Below are 23,068 nucleotides of genomic sequence, written 5' to 3'. Positions count from 1 at the left end.
AATACTCTCGCTTTCTGGGCCGGGGAGACGCACACCTCCTGCACGGGTCGGGCACGGCCCAGAATAGCAGTACCTAGGCCCCGGTTTCCTAAAGCTGATTTAAATGTTCTCAGAAAAAGGTTCTCTGAGGAGGTAGCAGCGACAGGCAGGGCTGACTCACGCGACTAAAATAACTCGCCTAAAAACGTGCCTGAACACGGCCGAGGAAAGGATGTGGCAATTGTCTCCGAAAGGCCCTTAAAAAAAAAAAAAAAAGCTTTGTGATGCAAGGTAGCGAGTTAAAAAAAAAATAATAATACATTCAGGCACCAAAAAAAGTGCTTTTTAATGGCCAAAAAATCCCCGCGAAGACAATGGGTATCCGTACGGAAAAGCCATTTAGGAGTGTGACACCGGGGCATTTCCCTCGCCTGCCAGCTGCGGGGTCGGTGCTGCAAGGCACCCCCGGCTCTCCCAGCAGCTGGAGGCCTCCGTTCCCCAAGGGTCACGGTGTTGGCACCGCTCAGCGGTGTTATTTATTAATAAAAAATAAAAGGAGAAGGCGCATTGTTCCTCGTGGGACCGCTGGAGCGTGTAGAAAAGGAGCGGTGTGTTAAGCCACGGGGTTAGGGGATTGCCCTGATTGAGCCAGAAGGGGAGAGACAGCACAGTTTACATTCCTGGAGGCTTTCAGTTTATGGGTTTATTTCCTTCAGTTTATTCCCCTCAGTTTATTCCCTTCGCTTTATTTCCCTCGGTTTATGTTTTATCCCCCTCAGTTTACTTCCAGGATTCCACCACCCGCCAACCCAACCCAACCCAACCCAGCTGCCCCCGCAGCCCCTCAGCCGGGCAGAAAGCCAGACCCTGTCACAAAAACGACAATAAATTAACAGCAGGAGTGGTTCCTTTATTATTTATTAACCCCGGCCCCCCCCCCCCCACACTTCTTCTCCCCTCAGGGGCGCCGCCGCCATTACGCGCACAGCGCCCCCCTCAGGGCGGGCGGGCGGGCGGCGCGCAGCGCGCATGCGCGGCAGCGGGCGGGCTGTGTCCTTTTAAAGGACACACCGCCCCCCCCACCACCACGGCGGGGCGGAAGCGCCGGAAGCGGCTTCACTTGCCAGCACCACCCCTCTTCCGGTTCATCATCCGGCGCTCTAGCCTCCCTTCCCCCCCTTCTCTATGCCCTCCGGGAGGACCTCGGGCACCTCCCCCTTGTGGCGGCCCGGCAGGGGGCGCGCTCCGCGCGAGGCCACTTCCGGCGGCGGTGCGGGCGGCGCTCTAGCCTACTTCCGCCTCCTCTCTATGGCCCGGCGGCGGGCGGGCGGCGCGGCGGGGCCCCGCTGAGGCGGCGGCGGGGACGGGAGCGGGGCTGGGGGCGGCCGGGGGGGAGCCGGGCCCGGGATGGAGCCCGAGACGCTGGAGGCTCGCATCAGTGAGTAGGGGAGGCGGGGAGGGCGTTGGGGGGGTTGGGGGGGGTTGTTCGGCCCGGCCCCGGGCTGAGGCCGCCCTTGTGCCGCCCGCAGACAAGGCCACCAGCCCGCTGAACAGGGAGCTGGACTGGGACGGCATCGGCGCCTTCTGCGAGCAGCTCAACAAGGAGCTGGAGGGGTGAGTGGGCCCTGGGGGGGCGAGGGGCGGCGGTGGCGGGGTGCTGAGGGGCTCTGTGGGGAGCTGGGTCGGTGATAAAGGGGTTCCCGTAAGGTTTTGGGGTGGTTTGGGGGTGGTTTGGGGTTGTATCGGTGATTTGGTCTTGTGATGTGTGAAGGTTTTCAAGGAGAAACCTATAACTGGGTTTATTTCACTAAGCAATGAGGTTTTTCCTTGCTGTCCAGCCCCCCGCTCGCCACCCGGCTGCTGGCGCACAAGATCCAGTCCCCGCAGGAATGGGAAGCCATCCAGGCCCTCACGGTAAGGGCTGCCGGGGGTGTGGGGTTCCTCCAGCTGGGCTTGGGGAGCCCAAAAAGGAGCTTTGGGTGTCTGGGAAGCTGTGCACAGAGAGGCCTGGTGCATCCACGGGGCGGGAGGCGGGCTGCAGGTGGCAATGCAGGGGTGGAGGAGCTGCGAACCAGTGTCTGAGAGCTCCCACTCCACCTCCAGATGGCTCTGGGATGCTACGGATGTCCCATTCCATGGTTCAACGAGCCACCTGCGCAAAGACTGACCCCAGATTCAAAATCTTTCCCCTTCTCCTTTGGGAGGGTGACACTGTGGAGGCGTCCTCGCAAGGTGCTGTGAGGAAAGCCTGGTTTTTGGGGGGGACAAATCCCAAACCGGCTGACCCGGCGCTCTCCCCAGGTGCTGGAGTCCTGCATGAAGAGCTGCGGCAAGCGCTTCCACGATGAGGTGGGCAAGTTCCGCTTCCTCAACGAGCTCATCAAGGTGGTGTCACCCAAGGTGGGTCCCGCGGGGGTCCTGCTGGAGGCAACCCCCATCGGGTGGGAAGGAGGTGATGCTGGGAGGACGTTTAGTCTGTGTTCCTGGTGAGCTTTCACCCGCTCCTGGCTGATTGTTGTTGCAGGAGGCTGGGGGCCGGCCAGCCCTGATGCAACCGGCACTTGTGAGACTTCTGAGCTCATCCGTGAGCCTGGAGCAGGCTTTTGCTGCGTTTCTGCCGGGTTTTGTCTGTGCTCAGGAGCCTCCCTCAGCTCTGACACTGTGGCCCTGGCTCTCCAGGGTGTCCCAGCTGGGTTGAGACGCTCCGAGGGCAAGCCTGGGCCTGGGCAGCGGTGCTCTAGCGAGCCTGTTTGAAGCACCAGCTCCTTGCCTGCTCCTCTGCTGCTGCTGTTCCTTCCTTCAGCCAGGGCAGGCAGCTCGTGTCGCCAGCAAGCACGGGGTTAAGGGAACGCAGACTAAATATAACGAGGGGAAAACCTGAGGCTGTCAGTCACAGCTTGTGATCTGTCAGGATGAACACCCAGGGGCAGTAACAGTCAGATCCCACGGCATCCTCGCTAGGCTGCTCTGGGGGGATGCCATCAGCACCAAGACGATTTCTTTTGGTGGCACATTCACTGTTTTTTAGCACCAGCGCCCATTTCTCCCACCTCCCGCGGTGGAAGCCGGGAGGACGCGTTGCAAGGGCCTCGTGAGCGTTCCTGCCTGCTTCCTCTTTGTCCCTGCGCCGCTGGGAGCTGCCTCGCTCGCTTCTCCTGGGGGAGGGGAGGAGGGGAACGGGCCAGGCTTGTGGCAGCCCGGATCAGCTTCAGGCCACCTCTGCTCTCCTCCAGTATCTCGGCAGCCGGACGCCAGAGAAAGTGAAGTCCAAGATCCTGGAGCTGATGTACAGCTGGACGCTGGGGCTGCCTCACGAGGTGAAGATCCTGGAGGCCTACCAGATGCTGAAGAAACAAGGTGAGAGCCCTGCGGGGCTCCTGGCTGGGCAGAGGGGGGATTGCTGGTGGTCTGAATGGGGTGGAGGGGTTATCTCCTCCAGGGGATGGCACGCTGGAACGGGTTGGTGCTGGAAGGATACGGGTGGTTTGGCAGCACGAGTGGATTTGGAGCTGGATTTGTCCAAGACGGGGTGCTGGTGGGGCTGGGGCAGCAGTTCTTGCATAAAAAAAAACTCATTTCGGGATCGGAGCTGGCAGGAGCAGCCCCAAAAGCCCTCGGTTCCAGCCGGGAATGATGGGCTGTTCGGGGAAGATCGCCCCAGGGGTGAGTGCGTCCCCCAGAGGGTGAGATCTCCTGATGGCTCTGTGGGTCTCTGCTGCAGGTATTGTGAAAAGTGACCCCAAACTGCCTGAGGATGCTCCTTTTCCGCCGCCTCCCCCTCGTCCCAAGAACATCATCTTTGACGACGAAGAGAAATCGAAGGTATGGGGTCTGTGAGGGGAGAGGGACGCAGAGCATCGTCCTCGCTGCTTTCTGCCTGCCCCAGCTGGTGTCGCTGCGCTCCGGGCTCTCCGTTGTGCTCGGCAGGCAGGCAGGGGCAGGCTTTGAATGCAGGGACCTTGCAGAAAAAGGCTCCTCTTACTCAACCAGAACCAGGATGGAGAAAGGAGGACGAGTCCAACCTCTCTCCAGCGCTGCAGGAGCGATTTCGGCGGCTGTCCCCTCAGCGTGGGCTCAGAGCTGCCTTTTCTCTTGCAGATCCTGGCTCGCCTCCTGAAAAGCTCCCATCCCGAGGACCTCCGGGCCGCCAACAAGCTCATCAAGGAGATGGTGCAGGAGGTGAGGCTGGGGAGGAGGAGGGCAGGGAGTCACGGCCTCGGGGGCGATAGCTGGGTGCCAGGGGGGCAGCGGCTCTCTGTCCTTAGGCAAAAGTGCAGAGTAGCTGCCAAAATTCTGCAGCAGCAACGCCAAAGAGTCCTCGTGTGACTTGTGCCTTCGCTGACTGCTCGGAGGAGTGGCTCCGAGTGGTTTCTGTGGCACAAAAACTCCGGCTGCAGCACAAAATCTGTGGCATCTCCAGCCCCGTCTGGCAGATGCTGCTGCAGGCATGGTCTGGGGTTTTCCACGGGCGTGGAGACAGCTTTTGGGGGCGGCGTTGCTGTGATAAAGCCCCGGGAGTCGACGTGCTGACAGGCAAGGACCTGCTTCCCCCCCCCCAGGACCAAAAACGCATGGAGAAGATCTCCAAGAGGGTGAACGCCATCGAGGAGGTGAACAACAACGTGAAGCTGCTGACGGAGATGGTGACAAACTACAGCAAGGGCGAGACGACGGAGAGCAACGAGGACCTCATGAAGGTGAGGAGAGGCTCGGGCCGAGCGGAGATGAGCGATCGTTACCCTCCCGAGCTCCTCCTGCCTGTTTCACACCACAGCTGAGCACCCACTGCTCCCCTCAGTGCCCATTTATCTCCCCCCAGGAGCTGTATCAGCGCTGCGAGCGCATGAGGCCCATGCTTTTCCGGCTCGCCAGTGACACAGAAGACAACGATGAAGCTTTGGGTAAGCTTCTCACTTTTTTCTCACTCTGTCTCCTCCTCACTCCCTCTTTTTCTCTGAATTCTGTGCTTGGGCTACCTGTGGTGTGGTATCTCTCAGCAGCTGCTGCGTCGGGGTGGCTTGGCTGCTCGCTGAAGGTTAGTTAGGGTTAGTGAGCAGATGGCACCGATCAGCAGCATTACAGAATTCTTCCACTCTTTGTACCTGCTGGGTTGTACTTCACGCTGCAATACCAACTTATTTCAAGAAAGTTTGCAGCAACAGTGGCCAAAATGCTCTATGCTGTCAGGTCCTGGGGAATTGCTCTGAAGGAGTAGGCTGAGCGGGGTGTAAAAGTCACCCCCTCTTTACTATTTTACCATTTCTTTATTTCTTTCTTACTGTTTCTTTACTATTTTAATTTTTTTTTTCCTATCTGTTCCATTTCAGCGGAGATCCTGCAAGCCAACGACAACCTGACACAGGTGATCAACCTCTACAAGCAGCTCGTGCGGGGCGAGGAGATCAACGGGGAGGTGACGGCTGGGCCCCTTCGAGGTGAGGAGACCTGGAGAGTGGAAAATAGGAAGATGGAGCACAAAGACCCTATTGCTGGTTTCTCCTGGTGTAAAAGATGGAAAGAAGTGGGCAGGTGAAACCTGCAGGAGTTCGGAGTTGGACTGGGATGAAGAAATAGCTTGTGGAGACGACTGATGTGTGAAGAGAGGGGGTTGGAAGGGAGAGGAGATTGGAATTTCCCTCTCCCAGGTGTGAGGGAGGTTGGGAACTGGCTCTCAGCACGCTCAGAGGACTGAGAGAAGGTTTTTGCCTCTCACCTCGTTGTTTTTTTTTCCCTGCAGGCAGCACCTCAGCACTTCTGGATCTGTCGGGACTGGACCTGCCAGCGACAGGCCCTTCCTACCCAGCTGTGCCCACCCTCTCGGGTGGCTCGGCGGCCCCCGTGCCTGACCAGGCTGGCTCCGTCTCGCTGCTGGACGATGAGCTCATGTCTTTAGGTGAGGAGGCAGCAGCGAAAGCTTTGTTTTATGTCCTCGACCCTGGAGAGCCTGAGCAGCTGGCGCTTCTTGGGGCAGAAGCGTGAATGAGGGAGAGGTGAATCGTGAAAGACCAAGAAGTATCCCTCACTTGGAGTGAGGGAGGTGGCACGAAAAACCCTGCAAAAAACCCCACCACCACCCTCCCTGCTCCTTCCCGTGCAAGGATGGAGGCTGCAGTGGTGGCTCTGCCCTGCTGCTCCTGTGTTTTGCCTGATGGGGGGATCTCGGTTACAGCTGCCCTATTTCAGGCCCCATTTAGTGCCCTCAGCACTTGGTGGCTTGGCTCCACGTTTCTTTTTTTCCCCTCTCTGGCAGGCCTGAACGACCCAGCCCCGCATCCTGCCCCGGCTGCCGACAGCAGCGGCTGGAACAGCTTTCAGGTAACGCGCCGGGAGCCGTGGAAGCGGGTGGGGAAGGGGTGGGCGGAGAAAGAGAACGGAGCAGGGAAGGAAACGTCCCGGATCTGGTGGCTGATGCTGATGCACGGCCCTGCCTGTGTGCTCCTTCCCCAGTCGTCAGACAGCAGCGAGCTCAGCGTCGCCCCCGTCGTGGCAGCGCCGCCGCTCAAAGCGGACGCGGGCACGTCCTCCCCAAAACCTTCGGCTGGCACAAGCGGCCTGGACGACCTGGACCTCCTGGGCAAGGCTTTGCTGCAGCAGTCGTTGCCTCCAGAGTCCCAACAAGTGCGATGGTGAGCAGGGGCAGGGCAGTCTCGCATCTCTCCCCACCCTCAGCTTCCACGCACGGAGGTTTCGGTGCTGTTTCCGCTCCTCACCCTCCGTTTTTCACCCCGCAGGGAGAAGCAGCCACCTCCCCGGCTCACCCTGAGGGATCTCCAGAACCGGAGCGGCTCCGGCACCGCAGCCCCCGCCCCCAGCGCTCTGCCCGTGCTGCAGGGCGCTCCTCACCCCCCTCCGCCCCTGCCCTCGGAGGTGCCTGCCCCCGCTGCGCACCCCAAAACCGCGAGCACGCCGCCGGGGAGCACCCCTGGCCCGGCACGGCCTCCTGCCACCACGCTGCCCCAGGAGATCTCGCTGGCCAACATCACTGTGCCTCTGGAGTCCATCAAACCCAGTGAGCTGGGGGGAAAAAAGGGGGAAAATGGGCGATTTGGGAGGGATCCAGGCACAGCAGGGAAAAGAGACGAGTGTGAAGGGGGTGTTCAAGTGGAAGGGGAGCTTCCCTGTTGGGCTTGAGGGAGGCTGAAGGGTTGTGGCTGCTGGGGAAAGCTCGCTGCAGGCAACCGAGCGCTGCGTGTCCCGCAGGCAGCATCCTCCCCGTGACGGTGTACGACCAGCACGGCTTTCGGGTCCTCTTCCACTTCGCCAAGGACGCCCTGCCCGAGCGGCCTGACGTGCTGGTGGTGGTGATCTCCATGCTGAGCACGGCCCCGCAGCCCATCCGGAACATCGTCTTTCAGTCTGCTGTCCCCAAGGTAAGGCAGCTACCGGGGTTCAGGTCCCCAAATCCTCCCCGTGGGATCGTCCCTTCGCGGGACGGGGCGGGGTGGGATGGTGGGGGGAACATGGGATGCTCTCCTCTCTCCCCAGGTGATGAAGGTGAAGCTGCAGCCTCCCTCGGGCACGGAGCTGCCGGCCTTCAACCCCATTGTCCACCCCAGTGCCATCACGCAAGTCCTGCTGCTCGCCAACCCACAGAAGGTAACCCCAGCACCTTTAGGGTTGATCTCGTTGCTTAGATAAAACCTCTTCTGACCGCTTTCCCTTTCTCCTCCATCTCCAGGAGAAAGTGAGGCTACGATACAAGCTGACCTTCACCATGGGAGAGCAAACCTACAATGAAATGGGGGACGTGGACCAGTTCCCTCCACCGGAATCCTGGGGAAACCTTTAGGTTTCAGGCACTACAGCGCGGAGTCCTTGGGAAAACGGCCCCGTGGGGGGAGGGCTGGGGCAGCCCGAGGAGAGACAGGGGAGGGTGGGTGGGGGGCTGCTGCTGCTGCTGCTGCTCACGCTCTGCCCCAGAGGGAGCCTGCCTCCAGGATGAGAGCAGAGACACCGGGAGATGCTCGTCCCGCAGGGCCAAGAAGCGCAGGCGAGCTTCTCGTGGGCCAACGGTTGCCTCCCCTGCTCTTCCGAAGGCATTTCTCCCTCTCCAGTTTGTCCGGCTTCTCTTCTAACCCTGCTTTTCCCCTCCGGGCGCAGTGGGGAGTGCGGATGGGGGAGCTTTAGGGCTTTTGTGTCAGCAAATGCTGGGTTCTCGGGGCTTCCCCCTTGCCCTCTCCTGGGAGCTGAGCCCCCTTTTCTGCTGGGCTCGCCCTGGAGCTGGTGCAGAACGAGGCTGAACGGGGCTTTGGGTGTCTCCAGCACCACCCATCCTCATTTTGGGGTGTGTGGGGGGGATTTTTCGCTGCCCCCCTCCTTCCAGCGGCAGGCAGAGGTCTCGGAGGGAGGTGGGCAGCGGGGCAGAGCGCAGCACCAGGGGGCACCACGAAGCTCTGCACGGGGAGCCCGGCGCCACGCTGCGTGGGGGGGAGAAAAAGGGGTTGGGCTGTGCCCTGTGCACCTTTTTTCCCCCAATTTTTCTCTCCCTGCAGCGGGGAGGGGGCTCGCCCAGCCACCTGATCACTGTGACACGAGAGCGGGGAGGAGACCAGGGGGTGGCACGGCCCCGGCAGCCCCCGTCCTCACGGGGTTTGCGACCCCAGGAGCTGCTTCCCTTCCCCAGGGTGGATCTCGGGGGCAAGCTGTGCTCCTGCACGGGAGCTAGAAGGAAACTTGCACCAGGCAGAGAGGATTTGGGAGATTTTGGGGGCAGCGAAGAGGGGAAGAGGGCTGGGAGCTGGGGTGCAGCGAGTGGCAGAGGAGAGGGGGAAGCGAGGTCTTTGTGCTGGGGTTCTGCTGTGTCTTACTTCCCTTTCTGGTCTCTTCAGGGTTTTGTAGGGGTTTGGTTTTTTTTGTTGTTTTTTTTTTTTTTTTTTTCCTTTGCAGATCTTGTTTGGTTCCAGAACAGACTTGTATATATTTTCAGTGCGAATTCTGTAAATGGAAGAAAACAAATGGGGGGGGAAAAAAAATTAAAAAAAAAAAAAAAAAAAAACGCCCGGCGCGAAGAAATCTGCTGTATTTATGGGAAATAAAGAGTTCTTTCCTGAGCCCGTGCCTCTTCACCCCAGGAGTGGGGTTTCCACCTCTGCTCCCGGGAGCTGTTTCCACCCTGCCAGGGGCAGTTCCCAGCTCGCATCCTGCCCCTGCTCGCCTGAACCCTCTGCAATGCTTCCCCACGGGGCGAGGGGGATGCTGGAAGTCCCCGAGCTGCTCTCGATTCCTTTTCGAGTCACTTCCACGCCACGAGCCGGGCGCTGCTTCCCTCTGGGGGGGAGCGGGCGCTGGGCAGGGGCCGTGCCCCCAGCCCCCTGCACCCCGCGGGGCTGTTTTTGTGGGCTGCTTGGTCAGAAACAGCCCCGTGGGGCGGTTTTCTTGCAGGGCCCAGCAGCTCCTGGGCTTTTGGGGCTTCGGGGCATGGCTGTGGTGGCCCTAAAAGCCTTTTTTCCCCTCTTGCTGCTGTCTGGCTGCCCCTACCCACGAGCTGACCGCTTCCCGTCTGGGTTTGGCTGCCAGTTCCTTCAGCAGCTCGGTGCAGGAGGGAGGAGGAGGAAAGTCCTGGCTGCAGGTAGCTGCAGATGAGCGATGCTTGCAGCTCACCCAGCAGGAGCAAAACCCCTGGGTGGGGTGGTTTTCGGGCAGGAGCTGCGCCCTGGCACCGAGCAGGGCCCCGCTGCAGCTCTGCGACATGTGGGAACGGGGAGGTTGCGGGCCCCGGGGCCAGGAGGAAGGGGGCCTCCGCGGGGCAGAAGGCACCAACCCTTCACCACAGCTCTGCGAGGGCTCAGAGGGGAAGGAAAGCAGGGCGAGGGGCACGGGGGGAGGTTTTGCTGGCCGTGGAGGGGTGCCCAAAATTTGGGGTGGGCAGGTAGGGTGCGGGGGAAAGGCAGCAGCCGGGGCAGAAAGCAGGAAGGAGCGTGGGCCCTTCGCTCCGGCTCTGCAGCGGCTTATGCTTGTCCTGCCTTGTTACGTGTTTGCTGTAATAATATTTCCCCTTTAAGGCTGGGCTTCGAAGTTATTTATACTTGTGGGGTGGTGACAGGAACACAGAGCGGAGCAGGAGCTCCGAACTGCGCTCACCTGATCCGCAGCGAGGGGCGGCCGGAGGAGGAGGAGGAGGAGGAGGAGGGAGGAAGAGAGAGAGAGAAAAGGAGCCCACGGGAGGGGAAGAGAAAGCAGGCAGGGCATCCCCAGGGAGGGACGAGGGAGGGGACGAGGCGGCGAAGAGCGAAAGGGGGAACGAGGGAAGGAGGAAGGAGCGAGGAGGGAGAGAGGGGCTTGGGCAACAGCACCAGGCGCGGTGGCTCCGGGGAGCCCAGGGGGCCGCGGGCGTCCCATGCCAAGCGTGACCCAGGGGTGCTGAGCAGGGACAGCCGAGTGGGAAAAAAAAAAAAAAAAAAAAAAAAAGGGTTCTCCTGGCCTCCTCCTCGCCCTCAAGATGATGAAGAGGCAGTTCAATCGCATGCGGCAGCAGCTGTCCCATCCCAATGCCACCAGCCGGTAAGGACATCGCTGGGCTGGGAGGGGGCAGGACGCAGGGGCTGGAGGGTGAGCCCCAAGCCGGGCTGGGCTCCCCGGTTGGGTAAAGAAGAGGGAAAAAGTTTGGGGTGAGCTCGGGGTTTGAGCATCTTCAGCGTAAGCCAAGGGGCTGCTCACCACGGATGGGTTCCCCAGGCCCTACTGCCTCTCCTGGGTACGAGGTTGGGTTCCCCAGGACGTGAGGGCCATGGGCAGGGTCTCTCCAGCCTCATGCCCTGGGCTGCGCGGTGACCAGGAGGGTGACAGGAGCTGGGAGCCGCTCTCCCCGCTGAGCACGATGCCCCGCATCTGGTCATCCCGGGATGTCCTTCAAGGGGAGGACCAGGGATCCTTGGAGAACCCACGGAGAACCTACAGCTTCACACGGATCCCTCCAGCCCGGTCCCACCTCCGCTGCTTCCTTATTTTTCTCTTCGGCTTTCCAAAGCTCTTCCCTTGCAAAACTCAGAACTGAAATTGCAGGGCTGGGCCCTCCCTCCCCAGCCCCCTCGATCCTACAGCCACCTCCGCGCACCGCCACCTGCCTTCCCCAGCACGGGGAGGCTGTGTGGGACCAGCCACGTCCTCGGGGTCCTTCCAACCACCCCGGCAGAGCTGCCACAGCTCCTGCAGCCCGGCTCGCCCCTTGCTCCTCTGGCCTTTCCCAGCAGGGAGCTGCTTCTCCTGCTTCCCCGGGGAGCTTTTCGCCCCGCTGCAGAGCCTCTCCGCCGTGGGCCGCAGTCTCACATGATTTCGAGCCCGCCGCCCCCGTTTCCTGTGGCTCCACAGGCTTGTCCTGCGTCGCTTCTTCTTGCAAAGGCTGAAAAAAGAAACGTGAACCCATCGGGCAAGGGGACGAGGCAGCTCCCAGGGAATTCTGAGGGGATGGGTCCTCCGAGCCAGGGTTCCCCTCTGCGACACGTCGCGGGGGTCTGGCAGCTGATAGCGCCTCTTGGGTTTCGCCTTGGGGTTTTTGATCTGAGTCTGCTGCAGACCAGCAGCTTCCTTCACCCGAACGCCTGCTTGCAAAACCAACCAGACAGCCGCTTTCGTTTCGGCACCCCGAGGGCTGCCGTTGGGTTAGGTCCCCGCTCTGGCCACAAAGTGCAGCTCTGGCGGCACCAAAGATTTCCGCTACCTGCTCCGCAGAGCCTCCCCCAGGGCTCCAGCAGCAGCCGCCTCAGATTCATCTTCGAGGAAGAAGCAGTCGGGGGAGAACATTTTACCCCCAAATTTCCCACCGGTGCAGTGGCCCTGTCCCATCAGGACATTTTGAGCCTTCTGCTCCTGGTGCTCCCTTCTCCTGGGCTCACTCTGCCTCGTGTAGGATGAGCCGGGCAGCAGCCAGCACCTCCCCGGAGCTCAAAGAGAGGAGGGTGAGATGCGCAAGGACCTGCCTCCCCGATGGGGCCACCCCACCTGCTCATGGCTTCTTCTCCTTCTCCCGCAGAGCCCAAGAAGCGACCGAGCTCCTGACGGAAGATTTGCTGCAGGTGAGGCGTGGGCCGGCTCGGCGGGCGTGCGTCGGCTTGTGGCCACGCGTGGGGACGTGCCCGGCTGTTCTCCCCGCCGACACCTCCAAATCACGGGGCTGGGACGCTCCTGCCTGCCCCAGGGCGGCTCCGGGGCTGGCATGGCAGCTTCGGCACGGCACTGGCTGATCTCAGCTGGCTCACCGGTGCCCCTTTCCCACCCCCAGATCGAGCAAAGGATCGAGCCGGCCAAGCGGGCAGCGCACAGCGTGTCCAAGCGGCTCCAGGCTTGCCTGCAGGGGCACTGCGGCTCCGAGATGGACAAGCGAGTGGTGAGTGCTGCCTCCAAAGGGGCCTTCTTCAAGACCCAAAGCCAACGGGGAGCTGGAGCAGGGGAAGAGGTAGGGGACCAGAGCATGTCTGCCACGCGTCAGCTCATCTCTTTTCCCCAAACCTCGGCTCTGTGCAGAAGAAGCTGCCCTTGATGGCTCTGTCCATGACGATGGCTGAGAGCTTCAAGGAGCTGGACACGGACTCCAGCCTCGGGTAAGTGCCGCTGGGAGAAAGGTGGCAAAAGCCTTTGCAGAGCTCCAGCCTGCAGCTGCTTCACCTCTCTTCCCCCACGCAGGAAAGCCCTGGAGATGGGCTGCTGCATCCAGAGCTCGCTGGCCAAAATCCTGGCCGAGTTCGAGATCGCCGTGGAGCGCGACATCCTGCAGCCCCTCAACAAGCTCAGTGAGGTAGCCCCGGCCAGCCCCCGCTCTGCTGCCCCGTCCCCAAACCTCTGCCCCTCACCCCGGCCCCTCTCTCCCAGGAGGAGCTGCCCATCATCCTGAAGCGCAAGAAGACCCTCCAGAAGCTGATCTCCGACTGGAACGCCATCAAGAGCCGGTACGGGGCAGGCTGTGCCCTCCTGTCCTCCTGGTGCCCATGCCCCTTTTCCACATTTGCCCGGTGCTGTATCCTCTCTGACGAGCTGGGTGTTGCCTCTCCTCTCCCCCCTCCAAAGGCTGAACCAAGCTGCCAAGGGCTCCGCTAACAGTGCCGGCGCTGGAGCCGTCCCGGGGGCTTCTTCTGCCAACAAACTGGAGATCCTGAAGGAAGAGGAGGAGGAGGTGAAGAGGAAGGTGGAGCAGTGCAAGGTGAGAACGTCACCGCCTCTCCTCCGAGGGGGAGCAGGAAGAGGGAGCTGCCCCAAGCCCGGGCAGGAGGCAGGAGGTCACTCTTCTCGCTGTCTCCCCTCCCAGGACGAGTACATGGCTGACCTCTACCACTTCTCCACCAAGGAGGACAGCTACGCCAGCTACTTCATCAGAGTGAGTCCCGTCTTTGCAAGTCCCACTTACCGTGTGGACATCTCCTGGGGTAAAAAAAAAAGTCCGGGGGGGTTCCCGCGTGCTAGCTGTGTGCCCCCTCTTTGGCAGCTGCTGGAAATCCAAGCCCAGTACCACCGGCAGTCCCTGGGGTCTCTGGACTCGGCTCTGGCGGAGCTGAAGGAGAGCCACAGGCAGACAGGTACCCGCTGGCTCTCCAGGCAGCCTGGGGAGGGCTGTGAGCACAGCCAGCGAGGCTGGAAAATATGTTTTTATATATCCCCCTCTCCCCCCCAGAGCCCTCCTTCGCCGTGGACGCCCCGGTGGCCGGGTACTACGGCGTGCCCCTGGAGACCCACCTCAGGAGCCTGGGCAGGGAGATCGCGCTGCCCATCGAGGCTTGTGTCATGATGCTGCTGGCCTCCGGCATGAGGGAGGAGGTGGGCAGCACTCCTCACCCCGTACCCCGGGCCCCTTTCCCCTAAGAAACAAACCACCCCCCCCGCCTCATCCCTTTGCTCCATCCCCAGGGGCTCTTTCGGCTGGCGGCGGGCGCCTCGGTGCTGAGGAAGCTGAAGAGCAGCTTGGCCAGCGGCTCCAACGCCCTGGAGGAGTTTTACTCCGACCCCCACGCTGTGGCCGGTGGGTGACGGTGACATGGGGCGGGGGAATGGGGTCGGGAAGGCACTGCCACCCCCTCACCTCCATCGCCCCTGCTGCTCCCCTCCAGGCGCGCTGAAGTCCTACCTGCGGGAGCTGCCCCAGCCTCTGATGACCTTCGAGCTCTACGACGAGTGGGTCAAAGTGGCCAGGTGGGTCAGCGAGGGGGGAAAGCCCCACGGGGTTAAAAAAAAAAAAAGCCCGCGGTCGGCCTCGTTTGTCTCATGGGGAGACACAACCACAGCGTGTGGGTCCTGCTGCCGCCTGGCTGGTGCTCAGGAGAAATTCAGACAGCTCTGAAGCTCATCCTGACCTTGGAAATGAGCATGGCGATGAAAACCAAGGCAGGGCAAGGGGGAAAGCTGCAGCCTTTTTGACTGCAAGAAGTTGGGATGATGCCCACCATCACGTGCCATGCCCATCTCTGTCCTCTGAAGCTGGCTGAGGTCTCCTCCCCTCCCTCTTCTCTCTCTTGCAGCTTAAAGGACGTTGACAGCCGTGTACAGAGCCTGCGAGACACCTGCAGCCGCCTGCCCCAGGACAGCTACAACAATTTGAGGTGTTTTGTGGGACGGGGCTTCTCGGACCCCACACAACCATCAGGGGCTGCCGTTTGGTTCCCAAATACATGCTCACTGCCCTCTTACCTTCTCCTTTGACCCCACAGGTATCTGATCAAGTTTCTGGCCAAGCTGGCCGAGCACCAGGAGGTGAATAAAATGACCCCCAGCAACATCGCCATCGTGCTGGGCCCCAACCTGCTGTGGCCACAGCCGAGCACAGGGTGAGGTCTGGCTGGGTGGGATGCCAGCTTTCCAGGGGAGGGATCAAGCACTTTTTGGGCTCTACCCCTCCTGAATGAGCATAAAATGGGTTAATTCCCCAAAATCCTTCCCTGATGCCTCCCCCGCTTCTGCCTCCCAGAGACCCCGTGCAGCTGGACTTGGCCTCGGTCTCCTCCATCCAGGTGGTGGGCATCGTGGAGGCCCTCATCCAGAACGCGGACACCCTCTTCCCCGGAGGTAGGGCTTCGCTCTGCCTTTGTGTCCTCAGGGGGTGGTGGCACGAGGTGAAAGGCACCGAGGCAAAGCACCAGGTCCTGCTGCAACCACGAATTGCAGAGGGACAAGTGAAGAACGTCCCGGGCAGCTCCAGTTTCCTGCCGTGGATGTTCTGTGTCTAGCACGGGCACAGCAAGCATTTCCTGGCCTTTCTCCCCGCCCAGATGTAGATTTCAACGTCTCAGGGATGTTTACGCCGCCCGCGGATGTCAGACTCAGCAAGGACGCTCCTGTAGAAGAGCCATCCCCCAAATCCCCCATAGCCAGCTCCCCGGCTCTCCCGGATGAAGAAGGGTAAGTCTGGCAGGAGCAGGGGGCTCCTCACCTCCATCCCACCCCACCCCACGGTTCCGTGTCCTCACGGGGTGGCCAGGACCACCACCATGCCCCACAGAAGAGCTGACCCCTGCCACCAACAGGACAGCCAGAGTCTGATTGTCCCCTTCTCCCCCAGCACAAGGGACCCCGAAGTGAGCACCCAGCCACTTTCCACAGAGGTGACCAGACCGTCCCCCGAAGCCACGGTGCCGCCAGCCAGTGACTCCATCCGCAAAAGTGAGACCATGCAGGCTTAACGTTTGGGAGATGCCCACAGGGCAGACAACCCCACCAACGCTACCTTGTCCTGTTTGCCCTCATCTCACCACATCCTGCAGGACCGGGTGCTAGGGCTGCCACATGGGAGGGGAAGGGCTTCAGGATGGGCAGCGTGGCCGAGATCCAGCCCCTCATTTTGTAATCATGGAACGGCTTGGGTTGGACGGGACCTTAAAGATCAGCTAGTTCCAACACCACCCAAGCCAAGGTGGGACTGTGGGATGGACATGACTGGTCCTCTGAGGGGGGAGCGTCCCCAGTTCAAACCTCATGTCCCCTTGTGAATGGAAGAGGGTGGGAAAAGACCCCCAAAAACTGTGTGCTCTGTTTCCTCATCTCAAGACTCCAATATGGGAGCTGGGCAAGGGTCAACGTGCCCATCAGTCCACCCGAGACCCACAGCCAGCACCATGACCCTCTGCTTTCTTTCCAGCCAAGCGCCCGGCCCCAGCTCGACCTACAGTGCCACCACCCGTGGCCCAGCCCCGGAGTACGGTCCCTGAGCACGCCACCAGCCCCAAAGCCCGGCCGCGACGGATAGGTGCTCCCTCCATCCCGCCACCGCTGCCACCGCAGCCAGCACCGCGCCACAGCCGCGAGTCCCTGACGTCCCCAGGGCCTCTCTCCGCCAAGGCCACCACCGCCACCCCAGACTGGGCTTCGGACGAGGGGCCAGCGGGGGGACGGAGCCCCACTGGTGGCATCGCCGATGGCGAAGAATGACTGAGAGAGGTGTGGGGCCACCATCAGCTCCCAGCGGCCGCGGGCCTTCGCCTGCATCCCCGTCCTCATCCTCCACCAAGAGCCTTCCTCCCGAGGGGAAGGGGAGAAGGAAGGGGAGGCCCTGTGCCATTTTGTCTGTGGGTGGGAGATGCCTCAGCGGGCACAGCGCCATGTCGCAGGCCTAGCAGGCAGAGGGACAGGCCTGGCAGCGGCTGTTGGCGAGCACACCACCACCATTCTGCCAACATTTCGCCTCAAAGCTGGGACTGGGAAGAGGAACAGGCAAGCAGTTGGTTCCCCAGTGAAAGGTTTTTATTTAAAAAGAAGCAAAAGAATGACTGCACACACGCATGTGGATGTTTATGTTGAAAGTAGATTTAAAGAGTGGGAGGCATATGGGTGTGGGTCTGGGCATGGGTGTGGATATTGGTATGGTTGTCGGTATGGGTATGAGTATGGGTATGGTTATGGATATGGGTATGGGTATAGATATAGGTATGGATAATGGATATGGCTATGGCTATGGGTGTGGGTGTGGGTATGGATATGGGTGTGGATATGGATAACGGATATGGGTATGGATATGGATATGGATCACAGAATCACAGAATTTCTAGGTTGGAAGAGACCTCAAGATCATTGAGTCCAACCTCTGTCTGGGCATGGGTGTGGATATTGGTATGGTTGTTGGTATGGGTATGAGTATGGGTATGGGTATGGTTATGGATATGGGTATGGCTATAGATATGGGTGTGGGTCTGGATATGGGTATGGGTATGCCTGTGGATATGGATAACGGGTATGGGTATGAGTATAGGTATGGATATGGATAACAAGTATGGGTATGGATATGGGTATGGGTGTGGATATGGATAACGAGTGTGGGTGTGGATATGGATAACGGGTATGGATATGGGTATGGATAAAGGATATGGCTATGGCTATGAGTATGGGTATGGATAATGGGTATGGATAACGGTTATGGATAAAGGATATGGCTATGGCTATGAGTATGGGTGTGGATATGGATAATGGATATGGATAATGGATATGGGTACGGGTATGGATATGGGTATGGATAACGGATATGGCTATGGGTATGGCTACGGGTATGGCTACGGGTATGTCTACGGCTATGGGTACGGGCATATTGCAACTATCTGGGGGGGGGCAAGATGGCGCCCGCGTGCCACCACCGCGTCGTAGCTCCAGCCGCGCCGCCAGCAGGGGGCGCCCCAGGGCGGCGCGCGGAGCCTCCTGAACCAATCCCGGGTGGCGCCGGCTCTGGGTCCCGCCCCCCGGCCCTTTTTCTCGGCCGGTGAGTGGGCGGCGCGGCTGCCAGTCCCGCGGGGCGGGGCGGCAGCAGCAGCAGCAGCAGCAGTAGCACCAGTAGCAGCAGGACCAGCAGCAGCAGCAGTAGCAGCAGCAGCAGCATGGCGAGCTGCCGGCGGCTGAGCGGCGCGGGGCTGCGGGAGGTGCTGGGCCCGGCGCAGGGGCTGCTGTTCGACTGCGACGGCGTGCTGTGGGCTGGCGAGCGGGCCGTGCCCGGCGCCCCGGAGCTGCTGGAGCGGCTGCAGCGCAGCGGCAAGGCCGCCCTGTTCGTCAGCAACAACAGCCGGCGCTCGGTGGCCGAGCTGGAGCTGCGCTTCAGCCGCCTGGGCTTCCGCGGAGTGCGGGCCGAGCACGTCTTCAGCTCGGCGCTGTGCTCCGCGCTCTTCCTCAGGCAGCGCCTGGGGGCTGCAGGAGGAGGAGGAGGAGGAGGAGGGGATGCAGGGGATGGGGATGGAGGAGGAGGAGGCCTCGTCTTCGTGCTGGGCGGCGAGGGGCTGCGCGGCGAGGTGCGAGCCGCCGGCTTGCGCCTGGTGGGCGAAGGGGAGGCAGGGGGTGAGGCGGTGCGGGCCGTGCTGGTGGGCTACGATGAGGGCTTCACCTTTGGCAAGCTGGCGCAGGCCTGCGGCTACCTGCGGGACCCCCGCTGCCTGCTGGTGGCCACCGACCCCGACCCCTGGCACCCGCTCAGCGACGGCCGGCGGACGCCCGGTGAGCCCGTGGAGTATTAGGGTTGTTTTTTGGCTTGGCCACCACCGTCCCGATGTCCCTGCAGGTGCTGAGCCGCTTTCTGCTGTGTCTTTCTCTCCCCCTCACAGGGACCGGCAGCCTCACGGCAGCGGTGGAGACGGCATCGGGCCGCAAGGCGCTGGTGGTGGGCAAGCCGAACACCTACATGTTCGAGTGCATCGTGGAGCGCTTCGGCGTCGACCCGGCCCGCACCCTGATGGTGGGTGACCGCCTGGAGACGGATATCCTCTTCGGCAAGAACTGCGGGCTCGCCACCATCCTCACCCTGACGGGTGTCTCCCGCCTCGAAGAGGCGCAGGCCTACATGGCCAGCGACAGTGCCGCCGCCAAGGATATGGTGCCCAATTACTACGTGGACAGCATTGCAGACTTGATACCGGGCCTGGATGAGTAGCAGCCTTCACACGCGAGGGCAGAGGGGTCGGGTTCCCCGTCCCAGATCTCCATCTGTTCCCATTTCTCTCTCACCACCGTGTTCCCTCGTTTGCCCGTTTCTTCACGTTCTGGTACCCTTCTCTGGGGGCAGAAGGAGGGAGGGGCAGGGCTCAAGTTGCCTCCTTTCTGCTGAGAGCTGTCCGGGATGGACAGAGTCCATCCTCCCTCATGTGCCAGCATCTTTGGGAGAGAGCTGGAGGCCTTGAGGCTGACCTGAGGTCAAATCAGTGTTTCTGTACGGCCTCTCCCGCTGCAGGGGTTAGGGAACAGCCGTCTTAGCATTTTTCTCTTAGATAACCAGCGGCGGCCTTTTACTGCTGTCCCTCCACTCGACTTTTGAGCTGCATCCCCACAGCCCTCGCGGCAACCCCCTCCTTGCAGGGCATGTGGAAGGAGCATGCTGGAGCGATGAACGAGAGCATCTCTGCCTCCCACGAGCAGAAGAGAGCATCACCTCGCCTCATCTCTTCTCTCCCCTCTTCCTTAGATATGTTTCCCCTACCACCTCCTGCCCTGACTCGGTTAACAACCGTGCCGATGTCTGTCTGAAGGACTGTAGAAAGGGAAGAGAGACTTGTCCTTGTCCCTTTTTGTTTTTTTGTTTTTTTTTTTGTGCCAAGCAACTCAGACAAGCTGTGACTGCGCACAGTGGGTCTGTGGTTGTACTTCGTTTTCAAGCACCCTTTTCCAAAGGGGGCTTGTGAAGGAGAGAGGGCTTCTAGACCTCAAAAGCACAGCAGGAGCGAACTGTACGACTCTCCCCTTCCTCCCCCTTCTCAGTGGATTTTGCCATGGTGTGGTGAGAGAAAAGGGCTGATGGGGGGGTGTCTCTGCTCCGGCTGCTGCTGTGCAGGTGAGATGTTGTTGGTATTGTCACTGCTGTGAATGTGTCGCAGCCCTCGAACCATTCCTTGCTGCTTCGTCTTTCTACGTTTGTTTTTTTTTTTAATTATTATTATTTATTGATCTTAATTATCAGACTTATTTATTGTTCAGATATTGTATTATTTGTATAAATTATGCTGACTGTTTGCACCGAGGGGGCGGGGGACAGTTTATCTGGGCCTCCCTGGCTGTCCACGTCCCGTGTTGATGTTCTTACACTCACCGTGTCTCTGTATATAATAAAGTGTGAGCGTAGGCTGGACGTGGCCTCCTTTCTTCGCCTCTAGTCCCACCAAGATGAGAATGGCCTGGGTTATCTGGGTGGAAGACTGCATTTAAAGTCCCTCATAAGGGAGCTAAATCCTTCCCTTGATTAAACCTCTGTTGCTGGTATCCCAGCTTCTCCTATCTTGCTTGAAAGATCAGCTGTTGGGATGGATAAACACCCTCGGCGTCAGTTATTGCTGTGTTAGCTCATGTGGCACAACCAGATGCGATTGGGTGGTGCTAGGAGAATCCCACGTGTTGAATGTCTTTTTATTTTTTTTTCCTGTTGTTGTTTAAGCCAAAATGACTTAAGAGATCAGCCCTCCAAAACAGAACAACATCCAAAGAGCTCTCTGAAGACTGCCTGTTGTCTTAACTTGTCCCCTTTGTCTGTCTGTCTGTCCCTTTTGTGCCTGCCATCTCTGATTTGATACCCAGAGGAATGGTACTTGCTTAACGAGTCTCTGATCACCTCTTAAATGACCAAGCAGAGCAAGATCTAATGTGTCTGCTAACTCCAGTTGCCTAATTAGAGGGATACCCAGACCCCAATTGACTTTCCAGAGCTCTGTTGTACCAAATTCCAGCTCGGAGCATTGCTGTTGAGCCTTCGGGCCACAGCTAGGCTGAGTTTTTTTGTAGGTGCATATACACAGGTGCACAGCAAGAACTTCCCCTGGAGTTCCCCCCCTTTTTTTCTAGGGTGCTCCTAGGGTTAATCCTTCTCCTTTTCCTCATTCCCTGTCCTTTCCAGCTGTCGAGACCAGCAGATGGGTTTAGAGGCTGTGGCTCCCAGGCTGGTACACCAGGAAATAGGAGGGAATTGGGTAGCTGACTGGTTCCTAACAGCCCAGCAGCCTGCATTTGGGCACTCCCTGGACTTCAGACTTTTCTTGGGATCTTGAGTGGCGAGCTTGGAGAGCAGGGTGTTGATTTTTTTTTCCCTGCTGCTGAAAATAGCTCCTGGCTCTTTTCCCCAAAATGGACAGTGGCTGCCCCGTATCCCTCGTGGCTGTGCTTTTGATCTGACGGACCTCTCCCTGGGGGCTTTGCTGCGTAGCAGAGGTGGGCTTGGAGCAGAAGGCTCTACATGGTTTACCCTTGATGCCTCACATCACCGAGGCCACCAGGCAAGAGTCCTCTACACGCTGCTTCTCCCCGATGATGGAAGCAGAGGGATCAGTGCTGCCTCCAGCCACTGGGCTGCTCTGTTGAGCCCTGCATGGGGCTGAGAGCAGCAATATTGGGATCCACCAGACCTGCCAGGCTGCTTTTCTGTGGCTTTCCTCCACTAAAGCCTCTGGTGCCAAGGGGTCTAGGATCCCCAGGGGGATCATGCCTGTCGTTTAAACTGAAACAAGCGATGGCTTCTGCCTGGGTAGGCTGATTCGTTCACCGAAAGCAGTTTTACTTCTTGGGCTGAGTGCTCAGTGAGACGCTGCAGTTGCCAGGGAGAGCAGGGCTGCGGGAGCGCACGGGCGGACGGAAGGGATGGGGAGCTTGTTTTGGTGTGGAGAACAGCCTTTTATCTTCTCTCCTGAAAGCTGCAGCATCCCTTCCCGCTGTGCAATGAAGACGCCACCCCTGCAAGGCGCGTGGCAGCCCTTCAGTTATCCGAGGAGCCCGGCATCCATCCTGCGAGCGCTGTTACTGTGGCAACCCCCGGCTGGTGCTGTTAGCAGCAACCTGCAGAGCATCACCGGCTCTAGGCAAGGCCCGGGGAGAGGCAAGGGGTGCAGCACGCCTGATGTGAAGGCAGGTAACCTGGAAGCGATCCCTGTGTGCTCCTCCGTGGCTGTCTGCTCCTTTCTGCCACCGCTTTGGGACCTCCGGCTGGGCAGCGCTCACCAGCCTGACTTCTCGGGCAGTGAGGCGTCAGCACCTTGCATTTCCCCGTGTTGAACTCCACGGGGTTCCTGTCGGCCCATTTCTCCAGCTCGCCGAGGTTCCTCTGGATGGCAGCACAACCTTCTGGTGCGGCAGCTGCTCCTCGAGGTTTTGAGTCATCTTCTGGGAGCTTGCTGAGGAAGCATTCCCCTCCATCATGCAGGTGACTAACGATGAGCTAAGACAGGACCAGGGCCCGTGCTGACCCCTGGGGTACAGTGCTGGTTCCTGGCCTCCAGCTAGGCTTCTTGCCACCCACCAGCACCCTCCGGGCTTGTCTGTTCAACCAGTCTTTGATCCACCTCGCCTCAGCCTGCGCTTTAACTGCTCCTCTGTCAGGATCTGAGGAGAAAAAATATCAAAGGGACTTACTCAAGGCCAGGCAGGCAATGTCCGTGCGCTCCCCTCATCTCCCGTGTCAGTCGTTTCGCCACAGAAGCTTATCAGGTTGCTCAAACGACAAACGCTGCAGGAAGACACGGGCCTAAAGATGTTAATCAGCAAGCTAATAACCACCCCGGCTGGGACGTTGGTAGCGTTCAGCCACATGACCTGCTAAGGAGAAAGGGAAGGATCTGGAAGGTGTTGGGACTGGCAGGATGGAGGAGGGTTTTTTATTTTTTTTATTATTTATTTTTTTTTGTATGGGAAAGTTCCTCCAGAGCCAAGACAGGCTGACAACGATCCGAGGAACTCGCTCGCTACTCGTCCAACCTGATGCGAGGAGGCTCCCCCTTTGCCAGGGCAGGCACCTCAGGCACCACCCTGTCCTGCAGCACGGGGCGCCGGGAGGAGGAGGAGGAGGAGGCGAGGAGCAGCGAGCAGCCTGTTCCTGCCTGCCCCGAGAGCCAGCAGCCAGCGTTGGCTCTCCCACAAGGGGTAAGGAGCCTCCTCTGCTGCACTGGCTGCCTCTCCTCGCTCCCTGCTCAAGGTGTTGTCCCCTCCGTGTCCTGCAGGCGTCTGGGTGCCCCGCTGCCATCCCGTTGTACATTCCTTCCTTGTTGTTTTTCATTTCGCAGCGTGGACTCTGACCCCAGCAAACTCACCCAGCCTGCAACTCGCACAGCTGTGAGACGCTGGACCAGTGGAGAACAATTAAAAACCATTAATAACTTCACCAGATTAGAGTGTTGTATCAACCTTTGTAGCTTCAGTGAGCCACCGCAGCCAAGCACAGGCAGCTCCGTAAGGC

General features: G+C 59.9%; 3 protein-coding genes across 3 annotated transcripts; all 3 read left to right on the top strand.

Moving 5' to 3' along the window:
* The first annotated feature begins 1,370 nt into the window (after positions 1–1,370).
* GGA1 (golgi associated, gamma adaptin ear containing, ARF binding protein 1) lies at positions 1,371–7,843 on the top strand. The gene is made up of 17 exons (XM_032192071.1): positions 1,371–1,417; positions 1,509–1,593; positions 1,818–1,893; positions 2,281–2,379; positions 3,213–3,336; positions 3,701–3,801; positions 4,078–4,158; positions 4,539–4,676; positions 4,799–4,880; positions 5,307–5,414; positions 5,717–5,872; positions 6,230–6,294; positions 6,427–6,605; positions 6,711–6,988; positions 7,180–7,349; positions 7,465–7,575; positions 7,658–7,843. The coding sequence occupies exons 1-17, from the start codon at positions 1,387–1,389 to the stop codon at positions 7,766–7,768; spliced, it is 1,995 nt and encodes a 664-aa protein (XP_032047962.1). The 5' UTR covers positions 1,371–1,386; the 3' UTR covers positions 7,769–7,843.
* Positions 7,844–10,417: 2,574 nt separating this feature from the next.
* SH3BP1 (SH3 domain binding protein 1) lies at positions 10,418–16,323 on the top strand. Its single transcript, XM_032207866.1, has 18 exons — positions 10,418–10,479; positions 11,948–11,990; positions 12,197–12,301; positions 12,439–12,515; positions 12,598–12,709; positions 12,784–12,860; positions 12,979–13,111; positions 13,217–13,285; positions 13,394–13,484; positions 13,580–13,722; positions 13,813–13,924; positions 14,013–14,094; positions 14,421–14,501; positions 14,610–14,726; positions 14,867–14,964; positions 15,168–15,297; positions 15,458–15,558; positions 16,034–16,323. Exons 1-18 carry the CDS (start codon positions 10,418–10,420, stop codon positions 16,321–16,323), a joined length of 1,923 nt encoding a protein of 640 aa, XP_032063757.1.
* Positions 16,324–17,756: 1,433 nt separating this feature from the next.
* Positions 17,757–19,984, top strand: PDXP (pyridoxal phosphatase). Its single transcript, XM_032193803.1, has 2 exons — positions 17,757–18,363; positions 18,471–19,984. Exons 1-2 carry the CDS (start codon positions 17,757–17,759, stop codon positions 18,794–18,796), a joined length of 933 nt encoding a protein of 310 aa, XP_032049694.1. The 3' UTR covers positions 18,797–19,984.
* The last annotated feature ends 3,084 nt before the right edge of the window (positions 19,985–23,068 follow it).

This window comes from Aythya fuligula, chromosome 1 (assembly GCF_009819795.1).
Source record: "Aythya fuligula isolate bAytFul2 chromosome 1, bAytFul2.pri, whole genome shotgun sequence".
Taxonomy (NCBI): domain Eukaryota; kingdom Metazoa; phylum Chordata; class Aves; order Anseriformes; family Anatidae; genus Aythya; species Aythya fuligula.
Note: the sequence above shows the minus strand (reverse complement) of the source record. Positions and strands in the feature narration are given on the sequence as shown.